This window comes from Mesoplodon mirus, assembly GCF_964341445.2.
Source record: "Mesoplodon mirus genome assembly, chromosome: X".
Lineage (NCBI taxonomy): Eukaryota > Metazoa > Chordata > Mammalia > Artiodactyla > Ziphiidae > Mesoplodon > Mesoplodon mirus.
The window spans coordinates 1,481,477-1,500,656 of NC_138981.1; the positions used below are offsets into that span (position 1 = coordinate 1,481,477).

At 46.6% G+C, this 19,180-nt stretch overlaps 1 protein-coding gene across 4 annotated transcripts in view; it reads right to left on the reverse strand.

Moving 5' to 3' along the window:
* Positions 1 to 19,180, reverse strand: part of DHRSX (dehydrogenase/reductase X-linked) — a 192,566-nt gene that overhangs the window by 141,173 nt on the left and 32,213 nt on the right. For all 4 annotated transcript variants that reach the window (XR_014292433.1, XR_014292434.1, XM_082609410.1 and 1 more), the window contains exons 2-3: positions 18,324 to 18,431; positions 10,204 to 10,272 (exon numbers count right to left, since the gene is read on the reverse strand). Coding sequence is in view for 2 of the 4 variants with exons in the window: in XM_082609410.1 (XP_082465536.1) it covers positions 10,204 to 10,272; positions 18,324 to 18,431 (177 nt within the window). In the remaining 2 variants the exon portion in view is untranslated. The remainder of the gene's footprint in view (positions 1 to 10,203; positions 10,273 to 18,323; positions 18,432 to 19,180) is intronic.

A 19,180-nucleotide genomic window follows, 5' to 3' on the forward strand; every position in this document is an offset into this window, starting at 1 on the left:
AAGAGTGATCATAACTCCTTCCTAGGAGAGGACCACGAGAATCCATACACGTAAAGCATTTAAAACAATACCCGCTACAGAGCAAGTATCCAACACGATGCAGCTATGTACTCTAATGATCATCATTTCTAACAAAAAGCGGTTTGGTTATCTGTTTTGCTGAAGCTCTTTATTCTAACTTCAGTAGCTTATTAAAGAGGGGCTACACATTCTGGTTTGCCACAGACCATTCTCATTTATCTTTTTTTTGGGGGGGGTGCGGTGCCCTGAGGGTACTTCTCAAATTTCAATATGCACGGATGCAGACCTCAAAGAGAAAGTGACAATTGGTTGGGCTGAGGAGTCAAAGGTCAGAGTCTGGGGCCCCTAGGGCAGCTGGAATGGAGGCGCACAATCCAAAATGAAAGGCCACAGGGGCGGGAGCTGAAAATTCTGAGTAGAAAATCCCATCGAAACCTCAGCAGACTAGTGGACTGCAGAAACACGGCAAGACACCAAGGAGTTCAGGGGCAAACTGCAGCTGGAAGGTTGAAAGATGTGAGCAGAGAAATTTCAGCCGCTGCCTGGTACTGGGGAGACAGGATGACATTTGCATCTTGCCAAGTTGCAAGGAGCTCAGTGAACAGCTCAGAGTCTCACCTGAATCCTGAGATGGGCTATGTCTTAGAACAAAGGATTGAGATTGAGAGCTCCATATCTTAAGATTGAGAGCTCCATCCAAGGCCCAAGGGCAGAACTGAAATTGACTCATCAAAACAAGAGGTGAAGCCAAGGTAACCCACCAGTGATATCACTGTCTGCTACAAAGCTCAACATTCTTCAGAGGAAGATAACAGAACCCAAAATCTCTACAGTGGATCAATCACAATGTCCAATACACAAAAAAATGACTGGACAGGCAGAGAAATGGGAAAATGTCACCTGCTGTCAAGAAGGAAAAAAATCAATAGAAACAAACCCAGAGATGATGTAGCTATTGGAATGAAGAGACAAGAACTCTCAGATAACAGTTATGAATTAAAGCATTTACAAGAAAAGATGGAGGTCAAGGGTGAAGAAAGGCGGAACGTCAGGAAAGACATGTAAACTAAAAATAACCAAATGGAAGTCCTAAAACTGAAAAATACAGCTAGTTTTGAGGACAACAAAAATCCAAGGATGGGATCACAAGTGTACTGCACACAAATGAAAAACAATTTGGTGAACTTGAGATAGTTCAATCGAAATCATTCAAGCTAAAGTACACAGGAAGAAAAGAAAGTTGGATACAATGAACAGAGCTCAATGAAATGTCAGACAGTGTCACATAATCCACCATAGGTGTAATTGTGGACTGACGAGAAGGTGGGAAAACAAAGCAGGAAAAGTATTTGAAAAATACTGGCTAAAAATTGTTCAAATTTTATCAAAACTTCCTACCCCACGGCTACAGGGAGCCTCTTAAACCCAAGTAGGATAAACACAGGGAACCATACATAGGCCTAGTATCAAAATTCTGAAAACAAGTTAAAAAAAAAAAGAGGAAAGAAGGCACATTATATTCAGGAAATAATCATAATTATAGCTGATTTCCTATCTGAAACAATGAAGGCCAGAAGTCCAGGTCACAACAACTTTAATTATCCTGGGGGGAGGGCAGTGTTTTCAACCCAGAACTCTACGTGCGTGGAAAATAGCTCTCACAAATGAAGGCGGAATAATGCTACCTGCAAACACTTAGGACCATGTGCATCTCCCACCCTGCTCTGAGGAGAGAGTGAAACTTTCCTCTTCAGGAAAAGGTTTTCAAACAAAACCTGCAATAAATGAAAATAAATATTTATCTTCAAGGCACTGTACAGTAGCTTATGGAGCCCCCAAGTATCTGTTGGAAAGTGGATCTAGGCGATTTCTAACATGCTAACGTCATGGGCTCTGCATACCCCAAACCATGCATCACAGAGATAATAACACGGAGAGGACCACAGATGTGTGCAGAGCTGGGCACGGGCTGGCCAAGCCAGCCACTGTTCTCATCAGAATCTTGACTACAATTTCAGAGGCAACGTCCTTTTCACTGAAGGAGAAGCCCCTTCCAGGGAACGTTCACCTCTGGCTCTCATTTAAGTGTTTGAAATATCATTACATAATCCTTCAAGTTTTCTTTTTTTAAAAAACCTTTCTTACTATATGTTTATCTTCTAGAACAACTAAAGACTACTTCATTTCCCCCAGGAGGAAAAATATCATGGAAGTAACATTTCCAGAATAACTTTTAGAGATGGTCACGCGAGCAGGTTCTCTAATGACCAAGTTTAAAAGCACGGAGCGCCTTGAGGTGTGTTAGAAGGGAACGGTCAAAATGAATGTCCTCGGCGATGATTCCTCGCCACGAATGAAAAGAGGAGAAACACGGAACAGGATAACAGGACAATGCAGGAGGGAGTGAAAATATGGCACAAATTATTGGTGGGGGAAATAGAACGTTGGACGCACGATGAGAATGAAAATTCTTCCCTGTGGGTTTTTTTCTTCTATTATTATTTCTGTAAGTATTTATAGACGAGCTAAGGAAACCAGGCAGACAATCCCCTCTTTCATGGAAGTCACCTTGATGGTGATTCCAAAGGTCAACATTAATCATTCCCGAGCCTGAGAAATGAAGAGCCCTTCACAGGACGAACACGGGTGAGCAGTGATAACATTAAATGTTCACAGAGGGCTGTGCTGCGCCTGCGTCCCTTTAGAAAAGACACGATGACCTTCTAAATTTTCTTTTTTTTGTCCTTTGTTAATAAAATTGACTTGCCGAATGCCATTTGTTTTTAATTGCAGTAGAGTTGATTTACAATGTTGTCTTGGTTTCAGGGGTACAGCAAAGCGATTCAGTTATACATACATATGCATCTATTCCTTTCCAAATTCTTTTCCCATGGTAGGTTATTACGAGATATTCAGTAGAGTTCCCTGTGCTCTACAGTGGGTCCTTGTTGGTTATCTATTTTATATATAGGAATGTGTACATGTTAATCCCAAACTCCTAATTTATCCCTCCCTCCTTGCCCCTTTGATAACCATAAGTTTGTTTTCTATGTCTGTGAGTCTGTTTCTGTTTTGTAAATAAGTTCATTTACGTCATATTTCAGATTCCACGTAGAAGTGCTATCGTATGATATATGTCTGTCTCTGTCTGTCTTACTTCACTTTGTATGATCATCTCTAGGCCCATCCAAGTTGCTGCCAATGGTATGGTTTCTTTCTTTTTTATGGCTGAGTAGTATTCCATTGTATATATGTACCACATCTTCTTTATCAATTCATCTGTTGATGGACACTTAGGTTGTTTCCATGTCTTGGCTAGTGTATATAAATAGTGCTACAATGAACATTGGGGCGCATGTATCTTTTCAAATTATGGTTTTCTCCAGGCATTGTTAAACCTTCTAATTGCCCACAGGAAATCATCTGTCTGTATGAACACCTGTCTAGTGTCTGTCTATCCAGGCATGCCTGCTCACTGGCTACCTCAGGACACCAAGTTAAAGATGAAAGGGGGACATTCCACAAAATTCCTGGCCAGCACTCTGCAAAACTGTCAAGGTCATCAAAAAACACGGAGAGTCTAAGAAATGATCACAGCCAAGAGGACCCTAAAGAGACGGGACAACTAGATATTACCGTAGCATCCTGTGTGGGATCCTGGGACGGAAGAAAGGCATTAGGTAAAAACTAAGGAAATTCGGAAAACACATAAGGTCTTTAGTCAGGGATCATAGACCAATAAGGTGATTTCACTGTGAGACACGAACTTAACATAAGATATTAATGATGGGGCTTCCCTGGTGGCGCAATGGTTGAGAGTCTGCCTGCCGATGCAGGGGACGCGGGTTCGAGCCCTGGTCCGGGAAGATTCCACATGCCACGGAGCAGCTGGGCCCATGAGCCATGGCCGCTGAGCCTGTGCGCCCGGAGCCTGTGTTCCACAATGGGAGAGGCCACAACAGTGAGAGGCCCGCGTACGGCAAAAAAAAAAAAAAGATACTAATGATGGAGAGAACTAGGCATAGGGTATGTGGGAACTCAGGAACCTTCACAACTCTTCTGTAATCTAGAATTGTTCCAAAATTAAAAGTCCAGTTTTTTCAAAATTCACTTATTAAATCATTCACCATCACGTCACAACTGTCAGAGTGGCTGTCATTAAAAAGACCACAAATAACAAATGCTGGAGAGGGCGTGGAGAAAAGGGAACCTTCCTGCACTGTTGGTGGGAATGTTAAGTTGGTGCAGCCACTCTGGAAAACAGGATGGAGGTTCCTTAAAAGTAAAAAGAGAGCTACCATATGACCCAGCAATCTCACTCCTGGGCACATACCTAGAGAAAACCATAATTTGAAAAGATACATGCACCCCAATGTTCACAGCAGCACTATTCACGATAGCCAAGACATGGAAGCCACCTAAGTGTACACAGACAGATGAATGGAGAAAGAAGATGTGGTATATATATACACAGTGGGATACTAGTCAGCCATAAAAAAGAATGAAATCATGCCATTGGCAGCAACATGGATGGACTTTGAGGGCATTATGCTAAATGAAGTAAGTCAGACAGAGACAAATAGTCTATGATCTCACTTATATGTGGAATCTAAAAAATACAGCAAGCTAGTGAATATAACAAAAAAGAAGCTGACTCTCAGATACAGAGAACAAACTAGTAGCTGCCAATGGGGGGAGGGACAACATAGGGGGAGGGGATTAAGAGGTACAAACTACTATGTATAAAATAAATAAGCTACAAGGTTATGTTGTAGAACACAGGGAATATAGCCAATATTTTTCCATAACTATAAATGGAGTATAACCTTTACAGTTGTGAATCACTATACTGTACACATGAAATATATAATATTGTACATCAATTATACTTCAATTTAAAAAAAATGAGGGCTTCCGTGGTGGCTCAGTGGTTGAGAGTCCGCCTGCTGATGCAGGGGACATGGGTTTGTGCCCCGGTCCGGGAAGATCCCACATGCCGCAGAGCGGCTAGGCCAGTAAGCCATGGCCGCTGAGCCTGCGCGTCTGGAGCCTGTGCTCCGCAACGGAGAGGCCACAACAGTGAGAGGCCTGTGTACTGCAAAAAAAAAAAAAAAAAAGAAAGAGGGAAAGAAAAGGATGCCTGTAAGAAACAGGAAACTGTCAATAAGGGCCATTTTAAGTTAAATCAAAAAGACAGGAGAAAACCATAATTTGAAAAGATACATGCACCCCAATGTTCATAGCAGCACTATTTACAAATAGCCAGGACATGGAAGCAACCTAAGCGTCCATCAATAGATGAATGGATAAAGAAGATGTGGTACATATATACAATGGAATACTACGCAGCCATAAAAAAGAACGCAATAATATGATTTGCAGCAGCATGGATGGGCCTGGAGATTATCATACTAAGTGAAGTAAGTCAGACAGCGAAAGACAAATATTATATGATATCGCTTGTATGTGGAATCTAAAAAATGGTACAAATGAACTTATTTACAAAACAGAAATAGAATCACAGATATAGGAAACAAACTTATGGTTACCATGGGGCGGGGGAAGGGATAAATTAGGAGATTGGGATTGACATATACACACTACTCTATATAAAACAGACAACCAACGAGGACCTACTGAACAGCTCAGGGAACTCTACTCAGTATCTCGTAATACCCTATATGGGAAAAGAATCTGAAAAGGAATATATGTATAAAACTGAAACACTGTGCTGTATACCTGAAACTAACATGATACTGTAAATCAACTATACTTCAATAAAAAATGATACAGGGACTTCCCTGGTGGTCCAGTGGTAAAGAATCCACCTTACAATGCAGGGGACACGGGTTCGATCCCTGGTCAGGGGAACTAAGACCCCACATGCCGCGAGGCAACAAAGCCCACACGCCGCAACTACTGAGCTCACACACCTCAACTAGAGAGCCTGCATGCCACAAACTACAGAGCCCATGCGCTCCGGAGCCCACACGCCACAACTAGAGAGAAGCCCGCACACCACAACGAAGAGCCTGCGTGCTGCAACTCAGACCCGATGCAGTCAACAATAAATAAATAAATAAGTAATAAATAAACCTTTTTAAAAAATGATACAAATGAACTTATTTACAAAACAGAGTCACAGACATGGAAAACAAACTTACGGTTACCAAAGGGGAAAGGTGGGAGGGAGGGATAAATTAGGAGTCTGGGATTAACACAGACACACTACTATATACAAAGTACATAACTAATAAGGACCTACTGTAGAGCACAGAGAACTCTGCTCGATATTCTGTAATAACCGAGAAAGGAAAACAATCTGAAAAGGAATCTATGTACATGTATAACTGAATCACTGTGCTGTACACCTGAAATTAACACGATATACTTTAATTTAAAAAATTTCAAAGAAGAATGACGTTAGGAAAGGTGTAAAATTGTCCAGGAAGACACTGCTGACAGTGGAAAAGTGTGAAACAGTGTCACAAAGCAAGGGATGCCTTTCTCCTTTTAAAAACAAAGAACAGACACCGCATTTCCTAGGATTTGGGACTAGGGCATTCCCTCGTGGGTGGCGTGCGTCACTGTGCAATGGGCAAAGTTTACCTGCCTGGAGTCCTTTTAAAAGTATTTAAATTATCTATTTCCATTTGGGTTCATTTGAACATTGTTATGCCATTTTGCTGTTTGTTTTTGTGGTGTTCGGGTTTTTATTGGTATTTTGGGGTGGGTTTTTTTTTTTTTTTTTGGTAAATTAGCAAGACTATTTGCTCCAAATAAGAGGGCTTGCATCAGCACATAATTACTCAAGAGCCATAAAGGTTTCAGTACCATGGACACATGGTGATAAGGTACGAAAAGTCTCTTCCCTGGAAATCTCTAGGTTGGGAAATGAGCCACATCACCTTTATTCCTGACCATACTCACAAATATATCATTCTGAAAGCCAAACTAGTTATACACTGATAGGCAGGTATCCTCCCATCCCGGCCCAAACTATGACCTCAACTGACCGTGATGTCAAAGGCAGAAATTACAGCACATAAATTCAACGAAGAACTAAGAAAAAAGGGTCAGAACAGAGATGACGGGGGAGGTAGGCTACAGGGAAATTCGGCATTTAGAAATAATTGTGTTAGGGAACTCTACTCAATACTCTGTAATGACCTATATAGGAAAAGAACCTGAAAAAGAATAGATACATGTATATGTATAACTGAGTCACTTTGCTGTACAGAAGAAACTACACAACACTGTAAAGCAACTATACCCCAATAAAAATTTCAAAAAGAAAAGAAATAATTGTGTTCTCGACAGTTATCTGCTAGCCTCAGGCTATCTGCTGCTTTGCTCCAAAAAAACCCAGAAGAATCCAGAGGATCACGGAAGAGCCATAAGCGAGGAACAGGTGGGGCTCCCCCTGCCCAAGGGGGAAGCCGGGGGTTGTGTGGACAAGACCCTCAGAGGCTGGGGCAGCGCAGCTAGTCTGAGCAGAAGCACCTCTGCAGGGCTGTGGGTTCCCCTCCAGAGAGCATCCCGACCCAGACCGGCTCCGGCCGAGTCTGCTGGGAGCTAAGCCAAGAGGAAGGGTGAGGGCCGACCGACGGCCACCGATACACAGGGAGACCCAGTGTCCCCACCGGCGCTGCGCTTGCGCAGCGGGTCCCCGGCACAGGGAGTGCCCCTCTTCCCCCGGGACTGGCTGGACCTTGGCTTGGGGGAATCCCGAGGCTGGATGCGAATTCAGCACCGTCAGTTCGAGGACCACCACCAAACCATCCTCCTCGGGCCGGGTCTCAGCATCTCCCACCTGTCCCATGGCGACCCCTCCAGGCGTGCATGGGCTGCGGTGTCCACGGACCGACTTCCAAGTGCCAGGCTACCGGTGTAAAATACAGACAGCGCTGCTTTCATGTTTGGTTCAACGCACAGAAGAGGAATTTTAAAAGGTGCGTGTGCGTGTGTAGTCAAGGGTTCACTCCCTCACTGGACCAGCCCCCGTGGGAGTGGCCACGCTCACCCTGGCTCAGACCATATCCCTGCTGCAGACCTCAGGGGTCACTCAGCTTGTGTCCAGACACCTCCCTGGCCCCCATGTCCCCTCCCAGGCCAGGGGGAACCTGAGCTTCCCTGAGCGCTGCCAGCTTCTGGGCAAGGGCCGCTCCAAGCAACACAAGGACCAGCGCGGGGCCGCTGCCCACCAAGGACGCCCAGCCTCACCCTTTCCATAAACTCGGATGCCTGGGGGGGTGGCTGCCAGGAAGTGGGGTGCAGGCAGGCTGGGGTTTGAGACTTGTGCAGACCTCTGGGCTTTCTCTGCTGTCGGTGTGCACCTGACTATCCGCCCCGGCGGCTGCTTCTCCCAGATCCAAATTTCATGGATCTACTTGGTGTCACTTGCTAGAAATGAAGACCCAGGAGCAGATACAGACGAGGTTCTGTCACCAGCCTTGACCAGAGGGACGTTGACACCACCGTCCTGGGTGATTAGGAATCATCGCCCTGCCCAGCACAGGCCCTGGGGACCTCCCTCCGGCACGGAGCTGCTATGGAGGCGTTTTCCCTTTAATCCGTGAGCTTTCCGAACCAACTGTGAATCGCAGCGTACAAAGCTGATGCCACCAGGAAATTGTCTAAAGATGTTCTAGAACGTTCTTTCCTGCCATAAATCAGGGCTACGGATTACAGCTCTGTCAGAACACATGAAGCTCTTAAACGTCCTAAAGAAGCACACGTAGCCCCAGATGAACCCTGGCACCTTGCCGATTAGGCCTGTAACGCGAGCGAGTTTGGGTGAATTATTTTTTCATTTTTTCCAACTGTTTTTCAAGTCACGAAAAGAGGCCCACGCTTTGGCGGTTTCCCACGAGACTCCTCTTTTGGTCTGGAAATTATGGTTTCATGCAGTCACGACAGCAGCGATTCTTCAACTTGAGGGCGCAGGGGGATTCCCGGGGAGGGTGTGGGAAAATGCAGGTTCCCGGCCCCGCCTGCAGAAGTTCCCATGCTCAGGGCTGGAAATCAGCACTTCTAACCACCTGCCCCTGATGATGTACTGCTAGATGCCCGGGAAATACACGCTGGGTGGAAACCAAGGCGTTGGAGAGAGCGGCTCCCTGAGCCACTGCAAACTAGGGACGGTGGGGGGTCACGATCGGCTGTCACGACAGTGGACCACTTCTGCCCCGGGGCAGGTGACGGAGAGAAGCAGCGCCTCTGTCTGCAGGAGCTGCGGAAGCCCCTCTGTGTTCCCTCTCAAGATCAAAGGCATCCTAGTAGATACCTGATGAGAACCTGCCGTAGAGCACAGGGAACTCCACTTGGCGGTACAGCAGAAACTAACGCAACATTGTAAAACAACTCTACCCCCATTAAAAAAAGAAAAAAGGAAAAAGATCAAAGGCATCCTGCCACGAGGGCAGGGGAGACACTGGGAATGTCAACACGCCCCAGCCTTGGGCAGAGGGCCCGACGGTCACCTTGAACACCCACAAGTGGGAGTCTTGACACAAAGGGACAGATAAGGCTTATCCGTCCGTCCGGGGTTTTCATGTGTCTCTCAGGAATTGCAATCTGCCCACAGATGGGAATCCTCAGCTTCTGGGTGATGCTTAAAACACCCTGGCTCTGACGGCCAAGAAAGTAACCTGCATGTGCTTTTTTAAAACATAAGGCACCAGGCTTGGGCTCAGAAAGCACCGGAGAGCGCTGGGATCAGGAAAGATGTGAGGGCCGTGTGTGTATACCCCGGATTCAATGGGTAGAGAAGGCCCCGGGGATGCACCACGGGGCAGCGCTGATCCCCGTGAGACCCAGCAGGGTCCTGTTTGGTGCATCTTCCCCTCAAGAACCCGAGAAAAGTAGGTGCACCTGCCGGAGGGTACATCCAACGGTTCCTGAGTGAACAGGGGCCTCAGAGGGCCCTGGAGATCGACACGGAATGAAAACGGGTCCCAGTTTCACAAGGAACGCCCTCCCCAGCAGGTGCCGCCGTAGCAGCACGCTTGCTGCCACCTTCCTCTCCCCAAGGAGGACAAAAGCCCCCCCAGAGAAAAGCCCAAGAATCAGAGACACCGCTGCCCAAAGCCACTTCCACCATCCGGGTCCCTGAGCCCACGCCAGGGTCTGCAGCACCCAGACCAAGCAGAAGAGCCGTCTGTCCACCGGGCAGGAGAGTACCTCTGTCATTGAGGGTTTCTTCTTTTATCTTCCTCACAGCTTCTTCCGCTTTCCCTTCGTTATTTCCACCTACAAGGAAAAGAAAAGATACAATTCAGGGTAAGGAAACTACCCCATGTGAAACAATGTTTTCTTGAGACAGGAAACACAGCCCTACAACACACTAAGTGTCTCCTTCCGTCCTGGCATTGAATTTGGCCATCGGAGCAACTGTAGCGGATTCAGCGTATCCATTGAAGATGCATTTTCTTTAGGTGGATTGGTCAAAAGAATGCATTTCTGGGACATGTTACTTTTCACTAATTCCAAGGACACGAAGCATCTAGTGGCATCAGGACCACGGGGACACCAAGAGCATGCGCATGAAACTGTCAGCAGAAATGTCAGACTAGACATAGAACTTTCGAGACTTTTGGTCCAGGCGACCGCTCTGTTCACAGTGGCTTGAGCTATAAGAACCATCACGGGGGACTTCCCGGGAGGTCCAGTGGTTAGGACTCTGCGCTTCCACTGCCGAGGCTCTGGGTTCCATCCCTGGTCGGGGAACTAAGATCCCGCAAGCCGCGTGGCATGGCCAAAAATAAAATAAAAAATAATAAAACATCGCGGGACATTCCCACCATGAGCTCGAGATGTCTCCTGCCGTTACCCGTGACTCCGTAAAATCAGCAGGTGCAATTCCAGGAACGTTCGCTTAGAAGGGTGCCGATGGGTCTTTTGTGTCGGATGAGGGTGTCCCAGTTGAAATTTGGGGCGAGAGAAAGTGAAGGAGGTTTCTTTAATGCCTGAGTAGGTGAATCTGTGCTGACCATGACGGTAGAGCCTGCAGGGCAGGGGGGCTGTTTTTCCCTACATCTGTGAGCAGACAGCCCTCATTTTAAGGGGGGCCTGATGTAGCTGCTGCTCAGGGTGGGGAGAAGCCAGGCCAGCCTGCTTCCCAGGCAGCATCCCTTATTAAGGAGCCGGCCTCAAGCAGCGCCTCTGACCCTGTGCAGGAGAAGCCACACCTGAAACTCCCTGGGGGCTGAGTCACAGGGGACCTTCAACAGGGAGGCCACAGCTGGCACCTGTGAACACAGGGGTCGGCATGGAGCCCTGATGCCCAGAGAACCAACAGGGGGCATGAGGACACCGCTGAGGGGCCTGGGAGGGGCAGGTCCAGCCCACATCACCCTCCCACCTGCAGCCAGCCCCTGCTGGCAAGATGCTGGTTCTCTCGGGTCAAAGCCTATTGAGGTCTCCGTGAAAATACACTACCAAGCAATCCTTTTATCAAGCATTTCTGCATGCTGTTTACGTACCCGTGGTTTCATGTACACACTCTAATAGAATTCCCTACTATTTTCCTCTGTATTATGTGCTCTGTGTCACTGACAAGTGTCCCCAAATGAATCTAGGCAATGCCCTTTCCAAAACAAAACAAACAAAAAAAATGTTTACAGCAAAGGGTTTATCTGTAACAAACATATAAGAGAGGAGAAGTGGTGAACCCAGGGGGAATCAGAAATGCCCCCTGCTGAAGATAAACGTGGCAAAGGACATCTCTGGGGGTGAACGAAAAGGAATATAGAAACTGTCACCGCCTCGGAGAAGTTCAAAGCTGCAGACATCAAGATGCAGCTGCAAAAGTCATTTGCACCTCCAGCTCCTTAAAGAAATAAACATTATGCGGTTATTACGTGTTTTTGATGGGAGAGCCTTCCTGCACTGCGGGAGTGCAGGGGCAGGATGGCAAAGAAGGCATGTCTTCCATCCCTAAATGTTCCGGGCATCAAAGACCAAAAAAAAAAAAAAAAAAGAATTCATGGGTAAGTGAGGGCTGCAGACATGTATGAGCTTGTTTCTGAAACTTGTGCAATTTTTAAACATTAAAACACCATCTGCTGCCGGCTACCCTCCAGCCTGAGACCATGCTGGCATCAAGGGCTGGTGTAGCAGAAGCTCAAATGAACTCAGAAAGACATAACTGTCCAGAGAAAGAAAGAAAGCTGAGGGTGGGCTGGGGAGAAGCGATGGAACAGCAGGACAAACTGGCCACGGCCAGCAGCGTCCCCCGACGGGCAGCTCACTGCATGTTCAGGCAATCAGGCAAATATCCTATGATATCGGCTCTATGCGGAATCTAAACAAAACTGATACATATGAACTTATTTACAAAACGGAATCAGACTCACAGACTTAGAGAACGAACTTGTGGTTACCAGGGGGGAGGGATAAATTAGGAGTTTGGGATTGACTTATACACACTACTATATATAAAATAGATAACCAACAAGGACCTACCGTAGAGCACAGGGAACTCTTCTCAGTACTCTGTAAGGACCTCTATGGGGAAAGAATCTAAAAAACAGTGGATATATGTCCACGTATAACTGATTCACTCTGCCGTACACCTGAAACTAACACAACACTGTAAATCAACTATGCTCCAACAGAAAACAGAAATTTAAAAAATTAAAAAGAAATCAAAGAAAAAAATATTCATGTAGTCAGGGCTGGATTGTATGGGAGGGATGGACAGGCACTTTGGGGGCAAGGGTCATCTTCAGTACCTGCCTCCTATGGGCTGGATATGGGATGCTTGACCCTACACAGCCGCCAATGCTGCCCATACGTCTCCGGAGTGACGGCTGCATACCAGGAAACACTCCGCCACGACAGAAGCAGGGCTCAACCGCAGTGGGTCTGCCTTCCGCTCAGTCTTCGTGCAGCAGGGGTGAGGTTTTATACGTGCTGCAGTGCAAGGTTTCAGGGGCACCAACTCGAGTGGGAAGGACAACCTCTCGTATCCAGGTCCGCTCCCTGAAGACAGCACCCTAGCCACCAGATTGTAAATATCTGCAAGAAGCAACAGAACTGCCACTTGTTTAAAAAAAAAAAAAAAAGATACTGAACCCAAATTAGGGCCAGCACACTATGGACCTGGGGCCAAACCTGGCCCATCGCTTAAACAGCCATGCACTTTAAGTATTGGCCATTGCTGCTTTCCTGCTGTAAGGGCAGAGCTCAGCATCATGAGAGACCTACGATAATAGTTATCATCCAGTCTATAGCAGAAAAAAACGTACCAACCCCTGGTCTAAACCTTAGATGACCGCTTATTAAGAATTATGGATAAAGAAGGATCCTCCACCAAAATAGTATTTTGAAACAGTAGGAACTAAGATACTGTGAACAGATGGGAAACTGAATAATTCATGCATTCTTAGCAACACTAATGGCCTGGACTGGGACCCAGATTATCACTTCAATTCTTCAGCAAGTAATTGATTATTCTTTAAATATTCATGGCTTCGGGACTGAGAGTGTGGAATTGATTAAACCCATCTCTTAATCTGTGTTTAACAGAAAAATGCATTCTGACCAATGATAATGTTTCATTAAGTGACCTTGTCTCCAGCTGTCCTGTAAGAAGAAAAACCGTCCCTCTCAGGATATATTCAACTATCCCCTCAAAGACACACAGACGCAGTGAGACGCCCTATGTGACTGGATTGACAGGGAGGGTCAGAACTGTGTCCCTTGGGGAAAGTTCAAACAGGGACATCAGAACGTTAGTAGGAAAGGAGACACAAGTGGGTAAGGATGTGCTGTCTACTCTCTAACTCGAGAAAAGTAGGAATTTGGTGCTGACGGATACCATACCTGATGCTCAAGAAACATCACCTAAAGGAGGTGACTGATACCACTCAGGGCTCCAGCCCTCAAATGCATGGGTGCCCAGGCTTGCTCACATATGCTCAGTGCCCATGTCTGCAGTGCATACTCAGCACCCAGCTAGACCTCATCCAGACCTTCCCAACCAGACCTCATCCTCACATTCCCAACCAGACCTCATCCTCACATTCCCAACTGGACATCCTCTTGACCTTCCCATTCAGACCTTCTCCTGACCTTCCCATTCAGACCTTCTCCTGACCTTCCCATTCAGACTTCCTCCTGACCTTCCCATTCAGCCCTCCTCCTGACCTTCCCATTCACCCCTCCTCCTGACCTTCCCATTCAGACCTCCTCCTGACCTTCCCATTCAGACCTCCTCCTGACCTTCCCATTCAGACTTCCTCCTGACCTTCCCATTCAGACTTCCTCCTGACCTTCCCATTCAGTCTTCCTCCTGACCTTCCCATTCAGACCTTCTCCTGACCTTCCATTCAGACCTTCTCCTGACCTTCCATTCAGACCTTCTCCTGACCTTCCATTCAGACCTTCTCCTGACCTTCCCATTCAGACCTTCTCCTGACCTTCCATTCAGACCTTCTCCTGACCTTCCCATTCAGACCTTCTCCTGACCTTCCCATTCAGTCCTTCTCCTTCCCCTGACCTTCCCATTCAGACTTTCTCCTGACCTTCCCATTCAGTCCTTCTCCTTCCCCTGACCTTCCCATTCAGACTTTCTCCTGACCTTCCCATTCAGACCTTCTCCTGACCTTCCATTCAGACCTTCTCCTGACCTTCCATTCAGTCCTTCTACGGACGTTCCCATTCAGTCCTTCCCATTCAGTCCTTCCCATTCAGAACTTCTCCTGACCTTCCATTCAGACCTTCTCCTGACCTTCTCCTGACCTTCCATTCAGACCTCCTCCTGACCTTCCCATTCAGTCCTTCCATTCAGACCTTCTCCTGACCTTCCCAGACTTTCCCATTCAGACTTTCTCCTGACCTTCCCATTCAGACCTTCTCCTGACCTTCCCATTCAGACCTTCTCCTGACCTTCCCATTCAGACCTTCTCCTGACCTTCCCATTCAGACCTTCTCCTGACCGTCCCATTCAGACCTTCCCATTCAGACTTTCTCCTGACCTTCCCATTCAGTCCTTCCCATTCAGTCCTTCCATTCAGACCTTCTCCTGACCTTCTCCTGACCTTCCATTCAGACCTTCTCCTGACCTTCCCTCTACATCTCCTCATGACCTAACCCTCTAGACTTCCTCATGAGCAAAACCACCACACTGAGGCAAAAAGCACAGAAATGGGGCTCTTTTTATTTCTCTGTCATCCAACATCACCTAGTTTCACTAGGAATTAAGAAGATGAAGATGTCTGTGGTGGAGGGACCCCAGGGGCAGAGACACCAGCCCTGGACGCCAGCCTCCCATCTTTGCTCAGACTGGAAAGTTCCTCCTGGATTTGCTCCACCAGCATCTTTCCACCACTAGCCCAGGTCCAGCCGGTCCTCAGAGGGGATGTATGGCTCTTCCTTTTCAACAGCTGACATCACTTTGACCAAGTCTTCCAAATATTGGCAGAAATCCAAGACATGGAAGGCTTGTCATGTCTCTAGTGAGACAGGAAAGTCAACAAACCAGGGGGTTAGAGTCCAGCACCATCTCACGGTCTCCCTGCAGCCTTGAGATCTGCTCCCACACTCTGCTCCCACATCCTACATCCTTGACATTCTCAGGCCCCAGAGAGACATAAACAGGTCACAGAGGTGCTCAAGTTGATAAAGGAGCTCCAGGTATACATCCTCAGATGCATCCCCTCTCCCACAAGACCTCCTGGTCTGCAACCAACCCATCTTCATCTAAGGGGAGTTATGGATAGTGATAAAGTTGGTAATTTCAAGTTCAGAAACTTTTAATATGTCCACATCTATCAAAAGAATAGGACTTACCCGGGGGGGAAGGCAGGGAGCTGGGATGAATTGAGAGATTGGGATGGACATCTATACACGACTATGTATAAAATAGATAACGAATGAGAACCTACTGTAGAGCACAGGGAACTCTACTCGGGGCTCTGTGGTGACCTAAATGGGAAGGGAATCCAAAAAAGAGGGGATAGATATATATGCATAGCTGATTCACTTTGCTGTACAGCAGAAACTAACACAACAGTGTAAAGCAACTATATTCCAATAAATTTTTTTAAAAAAGACTTATTGAAAGGGGGGGGGAGAAAAAGAAAACACACACACACAAAAGAAAACAGAGAATGGGCCTTAGCCATATTCCTGATGAAAAGAACCCTTCGATGGGGACAAAGAACAGTGAAGTAGACCAAGAAGTAATCTACTGCTCCCAAAGCGAGACAAATGTGGGCCATTCCACAGACCCCATCATACATGAGAGAAAGATGGATATGTGAAAACGGGAATCACCATAAGAAACTGCAGTCTTTGAAAAGAGAGTGGAACATGAGACAGGCCATGAAATGGAAGAAATTTTCATGGTGCCGTCAGGTTTTGCAAAAGCAAAAAAAAAGTTCAAATGTAAGGGCGTGAGGGGAGAGTTGTGTGTGCCCAGGTAAGCCCCACCCCTCCAAGAGCAGAGGGCTACACGGGACCCCTGGAGATGTCCCACGTGGGACTCAGGGCATCTGTGAGTTTCGACGGGGAAGAATGGACATCATCATCGTGACCGGCCTCCAAGGGAATGTGGACAAGACAAACAGGACAGGATGGACAGGATCTACGGCTTGGCCACCGACAGAAATCACATTCTCCTATCAGGGTTCAGTTCTTGAAGATGTCTTGAAATAAGGTTTAAGATCCTCAGAGCAGGACTTCCCTGGTGGCGCAGTGGTTAAGACTCCATGCTCCCAATGCGGGGGACCCGGGTTCGATCCCCGGTCAGGGAACTAGATCCCACACGCATGCCGCAACTAAGGAGCCCAACTGCTGCAACGAAGGAGCCTGCCTGCCGCAACTAAGACCCGGTGCAACCAATGGAAAAAAAAAAAAAAAAAGATCCTCACAGCTCCAAATCGGAGGGGTTACTAAGCTCATAGAAAATCATATTATTCGTTGTAGAAAGACATAATGTGTATAATTATGTGGCAATTTTTTTTCTTATATACTTTTATACCTGCATTTCAATACAATTGGTTGATACTATGATGGATTTCAGTTTGTGCACTGAGGAGTCACTAGATGTGAAGGTATTCAGGGAGCAGAAAAGGGGGAATCTGGCTGTGGATGGAGCTTATGGACAGACCCACAAAGGAGCAAGATGCACGTGTGTTTAAATCCACAGCCCCAAGTGCTGTGTCTGAGCTGAAATCATCCTTCAACCCATGATGGAGGAGAAACAGGAGAAAGGAAGAAATGAATCGATAATGAATGAATGAAGGGCCGTGGTTAACATTTTAGAAAGACTAAAGTGAAAGCAATCCCTAACACCTAAAACCAGACCTGCAGTACGATTTTCACAAAAACGGACACCATAAAAGGGATTAGCTGAATCCAGATGATGTCGGGAGAAGCATGATAAATATTATGGCCTTTTTTCAAAGCTTATCTCCCCATATCATTTTTTCCAGCTGATTTAAACTTCTACCTCCAACTGAATGGGCATGTTCGCAAATGTAAAATGAGCTCACTTGAACCGTCTTCACTTTCCTAGCAGAAGAAAGTCCCTTCATTTTCAAAGAGGATTTAGGGACGGAAATAAGCCATTAGAAAGTTTCAGAAAGAAGAAGGCAAACACAGAGAGTTTCGGCTCAGAATCTGAAATGCAGAAGCCGTTCAGATTCTGCTGGGAGCTGAATCATGACATCGCAACGTCCTATGTTGCAGCCCTGACCCCCAGGACCTCAGAGTGTGGCTGTATTTGGAGATGGGGTCTTTAAAGAGGGGATGAAGGTAAAATGAGGTCCACCCACTAGGGTGGGCCCTGATCCCATAGGACTGGTGTCCTTATAAGAAGAGGAGATCAGGACATAGACGCACACAGAGGGACGACCACGTGAGGACACAGGGAGGAGACGGCCGTCTACACGCCCAGGAGAGAGACCTCGGGAGGGACCAGCCCTGCCCACACCTGGATCTCAGATTCCAGCCGCGAGGACTGGGACAGGAAAAATGTTTGCTGTTTAATCCACCCAGACTGTCATAGGATTTGTTAGGAGAGGTCTGGCAAACTAATTCACACTTATTGCTGTTTACTGCAGTGAATCATACAGGAAAAAAAATATATGATCCATATCACAGCAGAACCTCGACTCCTGTCCAAAAAAAAGCACAACACAATTTCCTGTCTCTTTCAGTTTTTGAGTATTCACCCTTACGCCTCCTGCACTTGGATCTGGAAGCACATCAATATTTCCATACACGTAGAAGCAAGCAGCTGCGTATCTCCCGCTCGCTCTAAGATACAAGGAGTTGTAGAAGGGAATCATCACCTATGATAACGTGCATGCCCAGTTTGGCCAGATGCTTCGCGGTCGAATATCCAATTCCATCGGTCCCGCCGGTCACTATAGCAACACGCTCGAGTTGTAGGGGGAAAACTGCAGGAGAAAAGAAAAAGAAACTGAGGTAAAGGTTTAGAAGCAAGCACACGTTGATGAGAATGAAGTCGCAAAAGAGGGCACGATGCCAACGGGAGTTGTGGTTCGGTATTTGTGGTTTTGCTCTTCTGAATTCCTACAGGCTCGGGATGCAGGAGTGTAATACAGTGCAGTTGCCCTGAATAAGGACAGCCTGGTAAAGCCACCTGATAAATCCTTGCTCGGTCCCCAATGATACCTTTGCAGGAATTAACGCTGCCAAAAAGATCTGCAGAGAGCTCCACGTAGCGTCTATCATTGACGGCTGTGGGTGAGAGTCCTAGGTTAATCCTCTCGGACCGTGTTGGCTGTGTTGTAAAGTGTAGATTCTATACTTGTACTCATTTTCTCAAATTTAGTTAGGAAATTGCTTGTTATGGAGGGACGGCCCATTGTTTTCTACAAAGTCTGAAGACCACATGAGAATATAGAGTATCTTATAAAAACAGAGAACACGATGACTCCTTTAACCATGTACCTTTGCATGAACCTACACATATGCAAACATATGAGAATATACGTTTACATGATGGTGTAAAATTGACTGTTTCTGACACACACACAGAGAATAGACTTGTGGTTGCCAATGGGGCAGGGATTGGGGGAGGGAAGGGCTGGGAGTTTGGGGTTAGTAGATGGAAACTATTATATATAGGATGCATAAACAACAAGTCCTATGGAGAGCCCAGGGAACTCTATTCAATATCCTG